This window comes from Dermacentor variabilis, chromosome 2, assembly GCF_050947875.1.
Source record: "Dermacentor variabilis isolate Ectoservices chromosome 2, ASM5094787v1, whole genome shotgun sequence".
Taxonomy (NCBI): Eukaryota; Metazoa; Arthropoda; class Arachnida; order Ixodida; family Ixodidae; genus Dermacentor; species Dermacentor variabilis.
In genome coordinates, this window is record NC_134569.1 from 259,549,529 (window position 1) to 259,568,570 (window position 19,042).

Below are 19,042 nucleotides of genomic sequence, written 5' to 3' on the forward strand. Positions count from 1 at the left end.
TTTTGGCAAGACCAGAGTAATTGACTTAACATAAAAATTACGAAGGCTGTGTAAAATCAGTGTTTAGTTCTCGGGGAGGGGTTCAATGAAGGAAATTTAACGCTATCCTTTGTCGACGCAAGTGGAAAACGCGGAGTAAATTCCGCAATGAAGGCGATCATGTTACGCGAGCACTTTGACGCGCGGCTGCTGCACCCAGCCGCTCACCAGATCATTGTGGCCATCGACTTGTAGGCTTTCGATTGCTCGCGGGTCACGGAGCTCGTTGCATTCGCAGTGTAATCCTTGATGTCTGCGACGTCCACGCCAGGCAGCAGTCCAGCATCGCGCCGAAGCTGATGATCTTTGAGTTCGAGCTGGTCGACACAGTCGCACGAGCGCACTTCGTTTTCATAACGCGCTTTTTCTGGTTCACTCAACCCACGCACGTACGGGGTTACGCCCATCGTTGACCTAAGACGTACTACTCGATAGCCAATTCAGAAATGCACATTGAAAAGGTCGTTTGACGGTTCCTGCGTATCGGTCGGCCACTTGGCGACCCAGGCCTGCTCGCGTAGGCAGCGCGAACTTGCGATCGCAGTTAAGGCGGCCTCCGCGAACGCCGCTAGCGCTCCTAGCGGATGAGGTCACGTGCATACCCCCTATAACGGTTCGGAATACGAACCGTTCGTTTCGCCGCTTACGTCACTAAATGTTTCACTCCCAAGGTGGTGGTGGAAGGGGATGACGCGACCAATAGGTGAGAGGCTGCCACCTCTGAAGTGTACGTCATTATATGATAAGCTAATCGAGGAATTGCAGAATGCTTCTGCTTGCTAAATAAATGTAAAATATAACTTAAATGTTGTACGCCAAGTTCTGAAGTATAAACGTGTGGTGCCGGGCGCTTAGACAATGCAGAAGTCATTCATTAATGTCATTCTTTTTCATTCTCAGCCGACAGGCGGATCGCTAGCGTAAGTGAGTTGACAGAGCGCTGCGCTATGTCGTCTGCTACTAGGAGCTTGCACGATGCACGCAACAGGAACGCACTGCCAGCATTTCTTAAATAGCGAGTGTGACAAAATCGTGAACGTGTTCTTAGGGACACCTTTTCTAGCCGAATATATCAATTTTCCTTTTTTTGTGGCCTTCGCCACCGGCTAGGACGTGACTCGCTTACCGCCGGGATGCCGCTATCCCTGCGATCTGCCACACAGCGCGTCGCGTGATAGAAACAATGCAACTTGAAATCGAACATTGCGATATACGAGCCCTGCATCGCCTGTGCGAAGCGAAATCGAAGAGTGTGGTGCTGACAGTGCGAGCTGTGCCGTGAAATTGAGGAACAAAGTGTGACACTCCCTAACTAGAGAAAAAAGGGCAGCCAAATAAGAGATCTCAATATTTTTACGATATCATCGAGCGATGATCAAAGACGAGCCGCCGCGAGAACGACGAAGTTGGTCGGTGCACGTGGCGCGAGCGAGCGTCGGCCTGACTGCCTGGCTCCAGTGTAACTGGCCTGTAAATAGCCTCTTCTGTCTGTGTCCTTCCCCACGCAACATTCTGCTTGAGGTCAGCGATCCCCGTCCTCAGCACGGAACTCCGAAGTGGTCGGCACATCGAGCTTGTCACCACGCCTCCCGGTGACGCGCCCACCTCTTGCCCCACTGCTCCAATCGTCACGGTCACCCCACATCACTACCCAGGTGTGTTCTCTGGCCTGGAGAGCCAGGATGTTGACGACTGGATCAAACTCTATGAACACGCCAGTGCTAATAACAGGTCGGACCCAACGATTATGCTCGCCAATGTCATCTTTTATCTCGGCGGCACCCCACGCGTGTGGCACCAAACGCATAACGACGAGATAACCAGTTGGGACAATTTCAATGAGAACCTACGGGAACTGTTCGGCGACCCCATTGGGCGCAAGCCTGCCGCGAGAAAGGCTCTTGCGTCTCGTGTTCAGTCATCTACGGAGCCGTACGTTTCCTACATCCTCGACATCTTAGCTCTATGCCACAAAGCTGACGATGCTATGTGCAAAGCCGATAAAGTGTCACATATTCTGAAAGGCATCGCCGACAACACTTTCAATTTCCTTGTTTTCGGCAACGTCTCGACTATCGACGCCATCATCAAAGAATGCCGTCGCCTCGAACAAGCTAAGAGCTTAACAGCTCTTAGCTTGTTAACATATATTTAACAGCACCGTGACGGTTTTTTTGCCGCTGGGAGGTAGTATTACGATATCATCGAGCGACGCTCAAGAAACGAGTCGCCGCGACAACGACGATGAAGTTGGTCGGTGCGCTTGGCGAGAGCGAGTGTCGGTTTCTCTCTGTCTCCTTCGCCTGCTTTGGAGCAGAGTGCATGAATCTCCTCTTCGCCCTCGGCTACGCACTGAGTGGAGACAACCGCAGTGTCTACTAGGCCGTTGGGCACGCGAATGGCGGATACACACGAGCGCTGGCGACGCGACCTTATGCATTCCGCCAAAAAGGTGAACTACGGCGTCCATAATTTGCGTTCCCAACGCGAATGCACTTTACTTTGGAGGTGATAGTCACGCCGCTAAATTTCGTTTTTTCACTCAGTCTATGCCTATGGCGATGATAGTGCCTTGTCCTTCTGCTCGTTGTCTTATTTGATAAGTCGCTACGTAATATGGGGTTGTTCGGCAATTATGTTTCAATAAAAGAAACCTTAGTTATTGGCTTGCAAGCTGATTGCAAAGTGATGGTATTGCTACGAGGCGCTGCAGGAGCGAACGATAATGAGAGGGCTCACGAAGACGACGATCGCCAGTGGTCAAGCATCAGACTCACGCCAGCGATGCCAAACCCATGCGCCGACGTCCCTGTCGTGCCTCCTCCACTGAGCGCCAAGTCACACCACAGAAAGCTGACAAAATGCTTGTCCGTGATATCATCGAACCTTCTTCAAGTCCATATGCATCTGCTGTTGTGCCCGTTGGAAAGAACAAACCCTGGCGCTTCTATATCGAATACCGGATTCTTAACCAAGTAAAAAAAATATGCCCTTGACGTTCTCAGTGGTTCTAAGTATTTTTATTCGATAGACCTTCTTGCGGGTATTGACAGATTGCAGTTGACGACAAGGATCGTGAAAAGACGGTGTTTGTTACACCTGATGGGCTCTTAAGGAGATGATACACTGCAAACTCATTACCACGTGCATGGCGCTCATTGGCCATACTTGACCTTCATTCATTCATTCAGCTTAATAAGGTGATGCCATTCGGGCTATGCAATGCTCCCGCCACATTCGAACAAATGATGGACGCCCTCCTTCACGGTTTAAAGTGGTCAATGTGCTTGGGCGAACTCGATGATGTCATTGTCTTTTCGCCGACTTTTGACACACACCTCTAGCATCTCTTGACAGTACTTTCAGTGTTCCGCAAGGCGATACTTGAGTTCAATTCGACGAAATGTCATTTCGGTCGCCGGCAAATAAATGCGCTCGGATACCTTGTTGACTCTTCGAGTGTTCATCCCGATTTCAAAAAAGTTCGCGCGGTCAAGCATTTCTCTGGGCCCACCTACGTTCGAAGCTTTGTAGGCTTTTGCTCCAACTTCCGCAGATTCGTGCGAAATTTTGCTGACATCACACGCCCTATAAGGGAACTTCTTAATAAAAACGCAATATTTTCCTGGGGTCCTGACCAAGCTAGTGCATTCGCTGAGCTGACGAAGCGACTCACGCCGCCACCGATTCTCGTCCACTTTGACGTGTCCTCCCCAACGGACGTTCGCACCGACGCCAGCGACAACGGTGTCGGCGCTGTTTTGGCACAACGACAGCACGGTTGCGACCATTTCATGTGAAACCTAGCCGTTCTCTCTCACCAGCCGAGCGCAATTACTCGATCACTGAACGTGAATGCCTCGACCTCATTCGGGCAGTAGGTAAATTTCGCCCCTACCTCTACGGACGCCCTTTGACAGTTGTCACTGGTCACCATGCCATATCCTGGCTTTCGTCTTTGATAGATCCAGCTGGACGTCTCGGTTGATGGGTTCTACGGCTCCAAAAGTACTTTTACACAACGGTGTATAAGATAGACCGACTCCATGAGGAGGCTCATTACTTTTCACGCCATCCCATAGACCCATCCGACCAGCCTGAGACGGCCGAGTCAACTTGCGTCCTCGCGCTAAGCGCGTTTGGTGACATCGCCGATGAGAAACGACGCGACCCTTACCTGCAAGACATCATGCTCAGCCTGACGGACCAGCGAACTTCACCCTCTTTGCGTATGTTTGCGCTGCAAGATGGCATATTGTACCATTACAACATGCACCCTTATGGTCCTGAACTGCTATTGGTCGTTCCCAAGCATATGCGCTAGACTGTGCTCGCACAGTTGCATCATGTCTCAACCGCTGGTCATCTGGGACTCTCAAAGATATATGACCATGTTCGGCGTTGTTTCTTCTGGCCAGGCATTTACTATTCCGTTTCTTGTTACGTCGTCTCCTGTAAATGTTGTCAGCACCGCAAAAAAAATCAGCTGCCCTACCAGCTGGCTGCATTCCGCCCATTGAAATACCATCGCCATTCTTTCGAGTTTGACTTATTTCTTTGGCCTTTTCGTGTATCGCTTAGCGGGAACAAGTTGATAGCAGTTGTCACGGACTACACCACCCGGTATGCCATCACGCAGGCTCTCCCTACAAGTGGTGTAACCGATGTCGCCGACTTCCTTCTCGATGCAGTGATACATCACCACGGTGCTCTCCGACAACTCCTTACCGACCGCGCCGCTACTTTTTCTTACAGGTTGGCCAGGACATCTTGCAAACCTGCGCTACAAAGCACAAGTTTACAATGGCGTATCAGCCTCAGACCAACGGCCTCACCGAGGTGCTCACAGAAGCGCTTGCTATGTACGTCCCGACCGACCACCGTGACTGGGATGCTGCTGTGCCGTTCGTCACATTGGTCTACAATACGTACCACCATGATTCTGCTGGCTTCCCTCCATTTTTATCTTATATTGACGAGACCATATACCGTTTAAGATGATCCTCCCAGCCATTCTCGATACAACGTCAGAATATGACTGAAATGCCATATCTAGAGCGACCGAGGCACGTGAGACTGCATGCCTGCGTCTACGCACTTCGCAAGAAAAGCAACGACGCATATATGACCCTTGCTACCGCGCTCCCCACTTTAACTCTGGTGACATCGTGCTTCTTTGGTAACCAGCACGGTGAATTCGTCGTTGTGAGACGCTGATTTCACCCTACTCAAGCCCATACCGTGTCTTGCGTCAAGTGACAGACTTGACCTACGAGTTACAACCTCTCGATACCTCCACACCGCGTTCCTCCTCTGATATCGTTCACGTTGCTCGATTGAAGCGATATCACTCGAACACACCAAATGTCGGGACAGCGCCTTCACCGCCGGGGGTCAAGCTACGAGGCGCTGCAGGTGCGAACGATGATGAGGGGACTGACGAAGACTACGATCGCCGACAGTCATGCGGCTCCATCTTGTATGCCGGTCTTCTGCCCTTCGTATGTATCTTGTAAATATATTATCGAGTGTATTTTCTCTCGGTAACAATATTATTCGTTTATTTCCGTCGGAGAACTGCCGAAAGTCTGTGCAAACTGAACCAGGCAGCAAGACTTCGGACTTGCTTCAGATGACAATGGAGTCCCAAATGGAGTCGTAAGGTTACGGGAGTCCTGATATTGTGATAGGGCTTCCTTGCGAGACGTAGAGGTGTCGAGCCTATATTATACCTGAGCATGGGCGCCAGCGTGCGCAGGCTGTTGACGCTGCCCAAGTGTTGTCCCACTCGGCAGGCGATGCGCCGCTGGCAGTCCGGGGGCAGTTGGCTCACCTGCTGCTGCCGCTCGAGTACGTACTGGGCCATGTCGCGTCGCTGACGTCCAGCTCGGAGGAGCTGCGGAAAGCATGTCTGGGTTGCACAGTTCGCCACCACAGCAAGCAGAATAGTCGAACTCGAAACGCTCACAGTGGCATGAAGGAATGTCGCCAAAAAGCAAGACTACGTTAGATAAAGAAAACGTTTTACACTATTAAAGTGATGCGATTTTACCTGCCCTACCGTTAAAACAATGCCCACATCACATAACTTATTTTTCCTGCACCAGAATTATTATAGTATACTTGTAGACCTGTTCCTACAAGAACGAGATATTTTGCAACCTATAAGGCAAGAGCACATGTGCTCTTTCTCTGATGAAATTCAACATTTAATATTTGCATTACGTGTGTCAAATATTTCTGTATATATAACTGAAACGATTATTGCTTGTATTGTAGTGTCTACAATGTACGTAATTTCTGTGCCGATTTTCTGCCATTTTAAATTTTTTGTATATCAATGCTAGGTCAAACTTTCTATAGATGCTGTATGGCTGTACCTATGAAAATTACTTATTATGTAGGTATTGTATTGTTGAATTTTTGTAATGTTTGTTATATTCTTTATCGTCCTCATGTCAAATTAAGTACGTTAGACAATATTTATCGTCTGCTGTTTGTCGCTGCCAGTAAAAAAGGGGTGCGTACTACGTCATAACATATTGGCTTTTTGTCTTCTGTCCTCAACATCAGTGGTGTAGAAAATAAGTGAATTGAATGATACGATATGTATAATATGAGTACAAGTAGTTGCTCGTAACTTCGCCTGCGGAGTTATAACGCAAAGCTATTGCAATTTTTTTTATTCCAATTCTGCAGTCAGCGCTCCACGACCTGACCTAAATTTTCGGGCAACCTTAACATCGCCTGTCTGTCAAGCCAGGTCGCGAAAACCATTAAAACGCCCCGTCTCATAGGACATGTGCTGACTGATAATGCATGACTTGACCAAACAAGGCAAAAATAATTATTTCTGGGTCGACACCTTTCGGCATTAGCCCTCTGCTAATGGTAAAACGTCCACATCGTCTGTCTGTCACTCGACGTTGTAAAACCGTGGCAACGCACCGTGTGAAAATGTCCTAAACGCGTTAAAGGCGCAACAATATGCCGAAGAAAGCAATCTTTTTAATAGCCGGGCACTGCCCGATTCCGAAAGCAGCTGGCTTCCCGCACACCGCTCTGGCACTGGCAACTCGGAGCTTCCGGGGAGCATGGACTTGCGTATAATAAACATTTTTGCATGACATTATAAGGTTGTCGAGCCTTTTCTGTACATACATGGCATCGTTCAGCCAACTCGTCTTTGCCGAGGATGCGCTTTAGCGGCATATTTACCCTTCCGTTGTACGCCGCCGCCATCTTCGACCACCCACCGCAAGGTGTGTAAAGGGGACAAATCGCAGGCGCCCGCACCACCCTCCTCACCCAGTTATCTATTTTCACTGCGCTGGCTCGGCCCATGGAAACCGTCTCAATTTCAGCGTGCTCCTCGACTCGCGTCGGCCAATTAGATCAGAAAAACTGCTATATGTAGGCAACGCTATTCGCTTTGAAAGATAAAAAAGTGATCTCCTATAAATAGAAAACGCGTTTGATTGGGCTACGGGTGTCCGAGCGATGCTAGCGTCAGTGTGGTTACGTGAATTTGAAATCAGAAGTCACACTAATTGGTATAACTTTACGTTAGAGGGCCCCTGAAATCTGTAGTTTGTCTCCATTTATAAGCTAATATTCAATATGTCCAGTGGTATTGAAGGTGCAGATTGTTGTCGACAGTCCCTTGGACTAGCGGTATGCGATTCTGTGTCTAATGGGGGACTCCTCTCCCACACTCATCTGACATTTGTGCTGCCTTACCTTGAGCGCGCCGTCGCTGCTCCGTCGGCTGCCAGTGGACCCGAACAGCACTTTGAAGGCCATATCAGTAAAGTAGTTGACGACGACGCGTGCCATTTTGACAAACACCTTGTCCCACTCGGCCGCCTCGAACACCCTCAGTAGGCTGGAGAAGACCCGACCTTCAGGCTCCGCCGTGCGATGCTGCGGACTCAGCTCGGCCGGCGGCCATGCGGGTGGCGCCGACGACGCGGCTGCTGCGACACATCATCGGCACAGGCCAACACCGAGCACTTAAATCCATGCTCTCTCTCTCTCTCTCTCTAGGTGTTTATATTCAAAGCGACCCGTGTGCATCGTCAAGCCCCGTACAAAATAAGAAAAAGGAAGCAAAATGCAGCTGTATGCAAAATGGCATCTCAGTTACTTCGCGAAAGAGGCTAAGCGCACTTCGATTGATAATTTTTGCAGAGCGATGAGCTTATAACAAAATTCTCAGGCACGCATCCCACAAGTCCTCCGGAGGAGGGGCAGGACTACGGCGGTGATATCGAATTGTGAAGATGTAGGACGCCCGAACTTTGCGCGCGGATAAATATTTAATACTGCAAGGCTGCAGTTATACTTCTCACAGCAAGTACACATCAAGACAAGCAAGAGCTGCGAACGTTCAAAGGCCCTGAAGGATTTGCAAATACAATGCCAGCTTCGCCATAATTTTGTTCCTTAACAACGGGCTTTGCAATTTTACCCGATAACGTTGAAGGGCATTACTAGTGTCTACGTCGGGTCTACTAAATCTATGCCAAATTGGACCTCGACAATTGGGCTCCCGTGCCCGGAGGGTTATTTGCAAATACGCTTACAAAAACGTAACGTTCGCTGACTCCCAGAGAGAGACGTCACCAAAAGACGTCACCAAAAGACGTCACCTGAGTGCGTCCATCCTTGCTGGGAAGCTTATCACTAAAATTTGTGAAATGCGTACTGTAACACTTTTTGAACACGCCAAGCAAACATCCGTGACTCTGTAGGCGATACTCTCATCAATAAGATGCAAACATTATTATGCTGCATGCAACAGCTAGGGAGCGACCCCTATCCTAGTGGGCCACAATACATCGCTTGCTCTCCTATGTGGCTCTCGAGGCCTCTCGCTATTTTGGCGCTGTCAATGACGTCACAACTAGTACGCCAACCAGTGGGCAATTTTTCACCTACAGTTTCTCACTACATTTATGATCATCATCATGAGCCTACCTTATGGCCACTGCAGGACGAAGGCCTCTCCCTGCGATCTTCAATTCCCCCTGTCCTCCGCCAACGGATTCCAACTAGCACCCGCAAATTTCCTAATTTCGTCACACCGCCCAGTATTCTGCCGTCCTATGCTGCGCTTCCCTTCTCTTTGTACCCATTCTGTCACCCTGATGGCCCAACGGTTATTTAATCTGCGCATTATATCACCTGCCCAGCGCCATTTCTTTCTTCTAATGTCAATTAGAATATCGTCTATACCCGTTTTCTCTCTGATTCAAACCGCTGTCTTTCTGTCTCTTAAAGTTATGCCTAGCATTCTTAGTTGCACCGCTCTTTACGCGGTCCTTAATTTCTTCTCAAGCTACCTTGTCAGTCTCCAAGTCTCCGCCCCATGTCAACACAGGTACAATGCACTGATTGTATACCTTCCTTTCAATGATAACGGTAAGCTTCCAGTCAGGAGCTCACAATGTCTTTCGTATGCGATCCAACCCGACTTTTTTCTGTGAATTTCATTCTCATGGTCACGGTTCTCTGTGATTATTTAACCTACGTGAACGTACTCCTTCACAGACTCTAAAGGTTGACTTGCGATCCTGAACTCTTGTTCTCTTGCCCGGTTTTTCCTCATTATCTTTGTCTTCTGCGTATTATTATTCAACCCCATTCTTACACTCTCACTGTTAAGGCCCTCAATCACTCTTAACTCGTCTGCAGTGCTGCTGAATAGAACAATGTCGTCGGCAAACTGAAGATTTCTGAGGTATTCGCCATCGATTCTTACTCCTAAAGCTTCCTAGTTTAATAGCTTGAATACTTCTTCCAAGCACGCAGTGAATAGCATTGGAGAGATTGCGTCTCCTTGTCTGACCCCTTTCTTTATCTTCCTACTTTTCTTGTGTAGAACAAAGGTGGCTGTGGAATCTCTGTAGATATTTTCCAGGGTATTTACGTAAGTAGTCTACTCCTGGATTGCGCATTGCCTCTATGATTACTGGTATATATACTGAATCAAATGCTTTTTTGTAATCTATGGAAGCTATATAGAGAGGCCTATTGTACTCTGCGGATTTCTCAATAATCTGATTAATGGCATGGATGTGATCCATTGTAGAGTATCCCTTCCTGAAGCAAGTCTGGTCCCTTGGATGATTAAAGTCCAGTGTTGCCCTTATTTTATTGGAGAACCTTTTGGTAAATATTGTTACGTAGGAAGACACCGACGAAAAGCTATTTACGAGTATATTTACAAGGCAATACGCCGCAGTTGGCCAAGAGGCAACAGCCCGCGCTAGCTTCCAATCGTCGTCGTCATCTTCTTACTGCTCGGCTCTTCGTCATTGGAAATACTATCCCGTAGCAATATTTTATATAATATTGGGAGTAAGCTAATGGGCCTATAATTTTTGAGTTATTTAACGACTCCATCTTTGTGGATTAGTACAATGTTTTCATCCTTCCAGTTTTCTGGGACCCTTGCCGATAGACACTTTGTTTAGAGAGCCGCCAGTTTTTCTAGCATTAGGTCTCCTGCTTCTTTGATTAAATCGACTGTTATTCTATCTTCTGCCGCTTTCCCCAGTTTCATGTCGTTCAATGCCCTTCTGATTTCATTTCTAACTATAGGAGGAGTCTATGTATCCTGTTCATTATTGTTTCAAATGGAGTACTACTTAGTGTTCTGGGTACTGTACAGGTCTATATAGAATTCTTCCGCTGCTTTTATTACACCTTCGAGATTGCTGATGATTTTAACCTGCTTATGTTTCAGTGCATACATCTTGGTTTGTCCAATGAAAAGTTTTCTTCTCAGTGATTTGAGGCTGTGTCCATTTCTTAGGGCTTCTTCAGTCTGTATTACGTTATAATTTCGAATATCGCTTATTTTCGCCTTGTTGCTCAGTTTTGACAGTTCCGCGAATTCTATTGTATCTCTTGAGTTGTGCACTTTCATTCTTCGACGTTTCTTTATTAGGTCCTTTGCTACTTGGGAGAACTTGCCTACTGGTTGCCTTGGTGCCTTGGCTCTCACTTCAATTGCTGCCTCTGAAGCCAGCCTCGTTACAGTTTGATTCATTACCTCTATGTCATCATCATCATATCTCTGTTCTAAGGCTGCATATTTGTTTTCAAGCATAGAGTTTCTCACTATAACACCTAGAGGGTAATCTGGCGCCACCGTCTATGGGAGTTTCCTAAGGGGGCACCGTGCCGTCATGGGAATGACGGTATATGTGCCTGCGAGGCTCGTGTTGGCTGGTGTTGTAAGAGGCTTCGTCTAAAACGTGGATATGGCTACGCAAATAACGTGTTCTCAAAGTAAAATCTTCATAAAATGTTTCCATTCACGCATATTACATTTTTACTCACTTACAATGCACGATAAAGTGAAGAAAAGCAAGAACAGACAACCAACTGTTTCAAAGCGAGCGAGAACATTGTCGTCTGTCCTCCAACTTTAGCGGCCCGCTGATACTTTTTACGTAACATGTAGTCGTACACACAATAACAAGTTCTCATAGTTAAACAAAACATGTTTTCGCGTGATAATAAAACTAAAACAGCTTTTCACGTGCTGTTTTAGTAGAAAATGAATCATTGTGACAGACGGAACGGTACTTGCCAAGCGCATCTTCAAGGTGTCCTGTCTCTACGAGAACGATGCCAATCCGAAGTCACAATATACCGGCATTCCCATGCATACCACAGCGCAGCAGCGCCAGATTTCCCTCTAGGTAATGTAGTGAGAAACTCTATGTTTTCAAGTGCCAGTCCGAAATTGTCTGCTTTTACCCTTAGTGCCTCTAAGTTGACCTGTTTCTTCGCCAATTTTACTCTTTCTCTGCTTAAATTGAGTTGAATCCTAGCCCTCACTAACCTATGGTCACTGCACTTTACGCTACCTATAACTTCTACATGCTGCGCTATGCTGGGATCAGCAGAAAGTATGAAATCAATTTCATTTCTTGTTTCACCATTAGGGCTTTTTCAGGTGTACTCTCTGTTGCTACGTTTCCTGAAGAAGGTGTTTATTATTGTCAGCTTATTCCTTTATGCCAATTTTACCAGCATCTCTCCACTAGCATTTCTACAATCGGCACCGTAGTTGCCAATTGCCTGTTCACCCGCCTGCGTTTTCCCCACTTTTGTATGGAAGTCACCCATGACTACTGTATAACGAGTTTGCACTTTTCTCATTGCTACTTCAACATCTTCATCAAACTGATCTACTACCTCATTGTCGTGACTGGATGGTGGAGCTGCTTGTAATACCTTTAATCAATTGCTCTTATTAAGTTTGATTACGACAACGGCTGCCTCTCATTAATGATGTAGAATTCATCAATGTGGCCCGCTATGTCCTTATGAATTAGGAACCCGGCCCCCGTATTGCTTCTAATAAGGGAGACCTCTATAGCAGAAGACATGGCCGATATTCAGCCATGCATAAGCCTCACCAGTTCTTCTAATCTCACTAAGGGCGATAATATCCCAAGCAACGTCTGATAGTTCCTCATACATTCCTGCTAAGCTAGCCTCACTCGACAGAGTTCGGTAATTAAAGGTTGCCAGGGTCAGTTCCCATTGACGGCCAAATAAACAAAAACGTGGCTACGACTACAGCACTGTCGCTTAATGTCACGCCGAAGATTCTGGATTGTGGCATCGAATCGCGGTGTTGCGCTATGCGTGTCCGTTCAGCGAGCCGCATCAGCGAGAAAGCCTCTCAACCGTGTTGCAAGTTCAAGAAAGCAAATGTGGCTGGCCTCTCCGAAAGGTGCGCGAAAGTTGCGCGCCAACAGGAACCGCGGTGCGGTTCCTGTTGCAGTAAATTGCATAGCACTGTCTAATGTCATTTGAGAAGCTAAGCACGCATTTCCTTCAATTATAAAAGAAGGCTGACAACTGCTTTGTAAATTTGTCAGTTCTGGGGTAAGAAATAAAACAAAGTTTGTTTTATGAACTGGAGTGCACCTTTCTCTTTCATTCACCGATACGTGTGATAAGTTTTGCCCGCCGTGGTTGCTTAGTGGATATGGTGTTGCGCTGCTAAGCAAGAGGTCGCGGGATCGAATCCCGGTCACGGCGGCCGTATTTCAATGGGGGCGAAATGCGAAAACACCCGTGGTGTTTAAGGTGCACGCTAAAGAACCCCAGATGGTCTAAATTTTCGGAGTCCTCCGCTACGGCGTGCCTCATAATCAGAAAGACGATGAGCAAAATGTGAACAAGGTGAAAGCAGGAGCCAACGCTTCGAGAAGTGGACTTGACTTCTTCAAGGGCCTTGAAGAAGACAAGTCCACTTGTCGAAATGTTGGCTCTTCCTTTCACATTGTTCACGTTTTACTCATCGTCTTGAATTTCAATCTCCCGCATACCCCGTGTTTTCTTTGGATTCATAATCAGAAAGTGGTTTTGTCACGCAAAACCCCATAATTTCTTTAAAATTTTGCTGCGGACGTTGAGACCGACGGCGAGTGTACGCTTTTTTAATGGCGGTTTATGTCAACTGCAAATTTATAGTGATACCTTTATGCTATGTACACATATTTCAGGCATGGGTCATACAACATGACGTCTTGAGCGTTGCTGTCGCCGCCAAGTGCGTCGCCTGCTAGGGAACGCGTGATCATCGCGCGGACGCTGGCTTACGCCTAGGTTCTCTTGCAGAAAGTCTGTGCACTATTTTTTATGGTTTTACTTGCTTTGATTCGCTCGCGCCTCTTGTCGGCCGGCACCAATTGTAGTTTTAGCCAGGTGAACTGCTTTTTTTAACATTATTTTCTAAAAGTAACACGCAGTTTTTGCCACCGAAGTCGCCAATCTGCAACACCAAGCTATGTAATCTTTTTATTGATTTCGTGCCATATTACGTGCGCTTCTGGTTGGTGGAATATTGATCAGGGACAACGATCAAGGAAAACGGTATTATAGTGAAATAACCCACGTTTCTTACCTGCGTGGCATGAAGACATGCAGGTGACCAGTGCACTTCTATGTAAATCTAATCTATGTAAATGTGTAAGAGAAACACTATCAAATATAATTGATGCACTCACTGAAAAAGTAAAAACCAACAGCCGGAATAAGCGCGTTTCTTTTAAAAGCTGCACCAATTCCAGGTGAACCAATTGACTCTCCGATGAAAGGAATCAAGGCAATTATAGGGCGTTATGACCAGCAGTATTACAGAAAAGATATTGCCTATGTACTGAGACTGAATCGGGGGGGCCGGGAAGTATACAAACGTGATATCCGTGGCTTGGCTGGCGATCCCCTTCAACGTACCAGCACGCGAAACGAAGTAGAACCTTATAGTCCAATCGAATGGTATTTGCTATTTCGATCGTATTCGAATTCAGAATTCTCTATTAAAAATTTTCGAATAGCCGTTTCCGTCCGAATGTAAGGCATAACCGCACTTTTGAAGTCTCGAAGGTGAGGGCTGATGCAATGAAGAGTCTTATTCCGAAATATTGTGATGCTGAAGAGTCGTGGCTGTTGGGAAGAGGCGGACCAGATCCTGAGAGCATTAACGCATGGGTGCTGATCGGTTCTGCTGAACATGTTCTTAGCTGTCATTAGATATAAATGCTCTGTTTTGGGGCAGCCTTTAAATTTGATAACTTGATTCAGACAAGAAATACATAATTTTGACAGTCTCGCCATGTCTTCAACACATTAAAACTGGGTGCTCAATGTGATACTACATTTATCTTCTTCAAAGAACACAGCAGATCTACAAATACCTCTACGTGTAGGTCATAAGAAGCCAACAAATACTGATACCAAGGACAACATAGTGGAAATTACTTGTGCTTAATAAATGAAATAAAGAAACGTTCCACGTTTCACGTCCACGGATGTTCCGCGTCCGCTGCCAAGGAATGTGAGTGGTGGCACAGGCTAGCACTTCCATGGTTCTACAAGGAAACATAAATACCCAAGAAAGTGGACAAGGAAACGGCGCCGCGGTAGCTCAATTGGCCGAGCATCGCACGCGAAATTTGAAGGTTGTGGGATCGTTCCCCACATGCGGCCGTTTTTTCGTCCACTTTCATTTCCATTAATTTATCGTTTGTTTATTAAGCACAAGTAATTTCCACTATATTGCCCTTGGTGTCAGTGTTTGTTCGCTTCTTATTATAAGACTAATAAAAATCGGGCCTCTCGGTTAACCCCCTTTCTTGTTGTTTTCTACATGTATGTGAGGCATGTCGTTCCCCTAACTGCTTCATTATTGCCCTTATGATAGTGCACCGTATAATTGAAAACAGCCATTTACAATACAGAAGCTGCTCAGTTGAGCGGACGCACAGTTGAGAGCCGCATTACATTTAGGTAGGAAATATTAGATTAGCGTAACATGATTTTTCAGAAATCCGACTCAAGAATAATTTCTTTCGCTTGCGCCCCTAGAAGAAAGCCGAAGGACGCAGCTACGTTATTCTTTTTTTTTAATTAAACAAATTCCAGCCTTTTACGTTTGGCGATATTGACACGTGTAGTCGTTTGTCTTTTCCGGGTGAGCGCTTTTTACCGTCCTACAAATGTTATCGCACAGCGCAGGACGCGCCTGCATGTATCCGAAATTCCTCGAATTTTATCCATGGTTCTTTTTAATGTTTGGCGTCACCGAAGCTTGTGTAATCTGATTTTCTGTGCGCGCGACGTGAATGGTGTAGAACATTCTGGAAGACCCGCGGGCACCAGCGATAACTCTGGAAGAACCTCGATGACTGATGCGTAAAAGCCGCCGCGCTTGCTCCGCAGATCAGATTTTCGACGTTCGCCGACTGTGTTCGCTCCTTTCGTCGAGCTTTAAGTGTAGTCTGCTCTCGTGGGCGCAGCTGGGCCCAATAAAGTAAGTTTCGCCATTCACAGTTTTGTTGCTGTGTCCTCGACCGTCACTACCACGTGACAATATGATTATGAGGCACCCTCTTCAATTCTCACCACCTGGAGTTCTCTAACATGCACCGAAACAGAAATAGACGACTGTTTTCCCATTTCGTTTCCATCGAATTCCGCAATCTGGTTTGACCCTGTAAGCTCGAGTTTATCAGCGTAACGCTATATCCAGTATGTAGCCACTAATTAGGCTACCGCACCACTTTTCTCTTTTTTGTTAAGCGTGGACTGGACAAAAAACTTCACATGGCTTACGGGCCAAGTATTAGCATATAGAATGGCTGACTAAAATTATGTTCGGCGCCCGAGGTTCAACCACAGTGAAGGAACCCTTACCAATTACTCCGCATTCTGTTACGCGAGGAACATGGAAACATGAACATATCGAGCATTTCTGGACACGTAACAACTAGCACTCCAAGGGGCCCCTGCACGAAGCTAGCGCGTTTTAAATGGAACGAGCCTTTTATTTTTTAGCGAATAACCAAAGTTCGAGGCCGATTGTCGGAAAAAGCAGGTGACAGACATGTTCTGGAAGACAATCCACAGGAGCCAGATGCAGTGATCACGCTGTGGCAAGCGTGAATTTTGTTCCCAGAGCGGTTAAATATTCAGCCATGGAAGCCTACGGGAACGACGAAAATTTGTGCTCGACTTTGGAGACAAAAACGCCAGCTGTAGTAAAACTACGGCCGCTATCGTAAAGGCCGCTACACCGTATGTAGTACAAAGACTCAACTTTCGATTGATGCCTTTCTCGATTCTCTACACATTACGTAACACTGTTCCCAAAAGAAATTTTTGAATCACAGTCGTGCAAGTTCACGTGGTATTTCTAAAATACCCGAGCATATCACTTGCGTGAGCGTTGGGAGCCGTGGCCGAGTCGTCTAACTGCTCGTACCTTTCGCGCCACGTTGTGCTGGCCGCGGTTCGATGCCGTTCTGCGTACTTGTAGCACTACCTAGGACTGAGCTCGACAGTCTCGTACCAGATGGCGGAACGACAAAACCTGAGATTTGGTTTCAGTTATGGTATTTACAGGAGTGCTCTTCAAATATTATATTCTCTACTTTAGCTTCCTAAAATGTAGCAGTGGGTTTCTTATAACTGTCGTGCCTTGTAGCATAAACATACTCAGGAATTCCGGATAATGCATGTTCACCATCTTGAGGAACTTCACGGCAATGCACACGCGTAACTGATTGGACATCATTTTAAACAATTTTATTTCTACATAATAGCCGAGTGTCAACAAATTTTCACTGTCTGCATCAAGAGGTTATTCCCTTGTAACAACATGTGCATTCATGGCACTTAGTGGGAACATTTGTGGTGCGTTAAAGCAGCATTTTGGTCGGGGATGGGCGGTTATGTCTACCGACAGGAGCAAATAGTTTTGTACCCTTTCACCAGAGGGCACATTGAGTTGAAGAAGCGCTAAATTTAAACCGCTAAGCGATTTATTACAGCTCGGGTCTGAACAGTAATCGCAGAGCGGGTGCCATTCAGTCTGTTTGCACACGCATGTTATTGTGAGGCGTACACAGGATGGCCAGTTTCTCTAGAACAATCTGTCCACCATCCGTCAACAAATCTCCAGTTACCTGATCTTCCCCAGCTGCCTTCCCCCTTTGCATATCTCCCAAGGTTTTCTTTACTTCTTCCGACGTTACCTGTGGTATTTCGAATTCCTCTAGACTATTTTCTCTTACATTATCGTCGTGGGTGTCACTGGTACTGTATAAATCTCTATAGAACTCCTCAGCCACTCGAACTATCTCATCCATATTAGTAATGATATTGCCGGCTTTGTCTCTTAACGCATACTTCTGATTCTTGCCAATTCCTAGTTTCTTCTTCACTGCTTTTAGGCTTCCTCCGTTCCTGAGAGCATGTTCAATTCTATCCATATTATACTTCCTTATGTCTGCTGTCTTACGCTTGTTGATTAACTTAGAAAGTTCTGCCAGTTCTATTCTAGCTGTAGGGTTAGAGGCTTTCATATATTGGCGTTTCTTGATCAGATCTTTCGTCTCCTGCGATAGTTTACTGGTATCCTGCCTAACGGAGTTACCACCGACTTCCATTGCACACTCCTTAATGATGCCCACAAGATTGTCATTCATTGCTTCAACATTGCTTCAACCGTCACGATCGGTATGGCTCCGTGAGCAGCTGCCCCGAGCTGTTCACTTTCGTTATCATTATTCCCTCGGCGGCAGCGCATTGTCTTGATGCCAACGACGCGCGATAAATCTGCACCATTATTGCGTTATGCATCGCTTCTGCGACCAAGCAAGCTTTCGGCGGCACACGTTCGCTGCTATATTGACAGTAAATACTTGAACTGTTTGCCTTCAAAAGAAAAAGAAAGAAACAGCTTGAATAAAACTTGAAAGCGGACTGGCTACAAGGAGCACGCTCACGAGGCCATACTATTAATGACATCCCAAAAGACTAGGTGCGGTCAGCTGGACTTAGAGGTTTGCAAGGGCTGACTTACGGGCTAGTTAGTTCATTATCCCAGAAAGAACAGCGCTTCAAGTGGTTAGTGCAGTATGGGTGGTTCCTCATTCGTGTCCCGTCTTGAAGCTCTGTTCTTTCGGTGACATTACAAATGTTCCTTTTCTGCACCCCTTACGCTTTCCAAGATCGTTTATTTGGAAAATGCTTTTTCTCCTGGCTCTTAAAGAAGGATGCTTAATGAAAATTTCTTCGATTGGGCTAGATAGTCTCGAGAACGGGCTCGAAACTACTAATTTTATTTAGCCACCTAAGATCAATTATTGAAAATTTAATGAACGTAGCTTTGCTAATTACGCAGACATCTCAACTTGATCCGCATATAGAGGTTACCAATTTGAATACTCGAATGATAAAATGATGTCACCAATATTTGTATTCGTTTAATAGTTTTGTTTGGTGCAATTAAAAGCACCCGACATGCTGATAGTGCACTAGGCTTCTTAGAGAGCAAGTATGAAGGATTGGACAGGTTATCTTGGCGCAAAGCAAGTTCGAGATCTTAAACGCATGTGTCCTACCACGTACTTCGGGTTTTACAACCGATTCTTCTACATTGCACAAGAACCATCTGAGCGCTATGGTA

General features: G+C 46.3%; 1 protein-coding gene across 2 annotated transcripts in view; it reads right to left on the minus strand.

Annotated features, from left to right (window-relative positions):
* Positions 1 to 19,042, minus strand: part of LOC142573272 (uncharacterized) — a 264,000-nt gene that overhangs the window by 94,197 nt on the left and 150,761 nt on the right. The window contains exons 2-3 of one of the 2 annotated variants that reach the window (XM_075682905.1): positions 7,780 to 8,015; positions 5,772 to 5,935 (exon numbers count right to left, since the gene is read on the minus strand). In XM_075682905.1, coding sequence (XP_075539020.1) covers positions 5,772 to 5,935; positions 7,780 to 8,015 — 400 coding nt within the window. The remainder of the gene's footprint in view (positions 1 to 5,771; positions 5,936 to 7,779; positions 8,016 to 19,042) is intronic. The other variant, XM_075682906.1, reaches the window with a different exon arrangement.